The sequence below is a fragment of the Rhagoletis zephyria genome, unplaced genomic scaffold (assembly GCF_001687245.7).
Source record: "Rhagoletis zephyria isolate East Lansing unplaced genomic scaffold, Rhagoletis_zephyria_1.1 Rzeph_scaffold_76511, whole genome shotgun sequence".
In the NCBI taxonomy this organism is placed as follows: domain Eukaryota; kingdom Metazoa; phylum Arthropoda; class Insecta; order Diptera; family Tephritidae; genus Rhagoletis; species Rhagoletis zephyria.
The window spans coordinates 1-1,183 of record NW_016233560.1 but is presented as its reverse complement, the minus strand read 5'-3'; the positions used below and the strand labels follow the sequence as shown (position 1 = coordinate 1,183).

The window sequence follows — 1,183 nt, the reverse complement described above, 5'->3', positions numbered from 1 at the left end:
CCACTTCCCCAACGGTCATTCACCACCACCTCGTCCTTGACCGGACTTTCAGAAGGAAATATCATTAAATGATCAACTTGAAACAGTTTTAAAAACACACCTTGAGTTGTACAACCAGGCAAGAAAGTCAGTGCTGCCCCAGTACGCATCGGTGGCGCCGTTGCCAATGCCATCTGACCAGATCAGTGATGGTTTGTATTCGTTCACCATCTCCTCCATCTCAGGTCGAATCTTCTTTGTCACAAAATCATTGGTTGTAAAGTGGTTCTTGTGGTCGTTCAGGTACATCGGGTTGAACCACTCAAAGAGTGAGTGGTACAGACCAAAGGTGAGGTTGTGGTGGCGGACTGCCTTGGCGAGGTCGCCCACCAGGTCTCGCTTTGGACCGACGTCCATGGCGTTCCAGTTGGGCGAGTACTTGCTCGGCCACAGGGTGTACCCTTCGTGGTGTTTACTTGTCAGCACGACGTACTTGGCACCTGTTTTTAGACAGAGGATTAGATGTCAACCGAACAAACAAAATATTTCTTTACAAACCTGATTTTTGAAAAATCTCTGCCCACTTTTTTGGCTCAAAGAACTCGGTGGTAAACTGCGGCGCAAAGTCCTGGTAAGTAAAGTTGGGCGGATNTTGGGCGAGTACTTGCTCGGCCACAGGGTGTACCCTTCGTGGTGTTTACTTGTCAGCACGACGTACTTGGCACCTGTTTTTAGACAGAGGATTAGATGTCAACCGAACAAACAAAATATTTCTTTACAAACCTGATTTTTGAAAAATCTCTGCCCACTTTTTTGGCTCAAAGAACTCGGTGGTAAACTGCGGCGCAAAGTCCTGGTAAGTAAAGTTGGGCGGATAGTTCTTCCTCATGAACTCTGCGTACTTGGGATTCTTCTCCTTGCCAATGGAGCCCTGCCAACGAGACCAGAACCACTCTGAGCCAAAGGAGGGCACCGAGTAGACGCCCCAATGGAGAAAGATGCCCACCTTGGCCTTGTCGTACCATGTCGGCAGAGGACGCGAGTCAATAGAGTGCCAGTTGGCTTCGTAGTGTTTTCCACTGACGGCGACCACGAGGGCAGCGACAAAACACAGCGAGACTGTGAGATGCATTTTAAAGAAAAGGTGATGATCAATGATCATTAGCTTCGATCATTTATATACCTGCTGCACTGCATTTTCAAC

At 48.2% G+C, this 1,183-nt stretch overlaps 1 protein-coding gene across 1 annotated transcript; it reads right to left on the bottom strand.

Moving 5' to 3' along the window:
- Window positions 1-11: 11 nt before the first annotated feature.
- Window positions 12-1,111, bottom strand: LOC108357395 (tissue alpha-L-fucosidase-like; the record flags this gene model as incomplete). Its single annotated transcript, XM_017608478.1, has 3 exons — window positions 763-1,111; window positions 101-479; window positions 12-45 (listed from the first exon to the last, which is right to left on the bottom strand). Coding segments are annotated over exons 1-3 (762 nt in total), but the record flags the coding sequence as incomplete, so codon positions are not given.
- Between the last annotated feature and the right edge of the window lie 72 nt (window positions 1,112-1,183).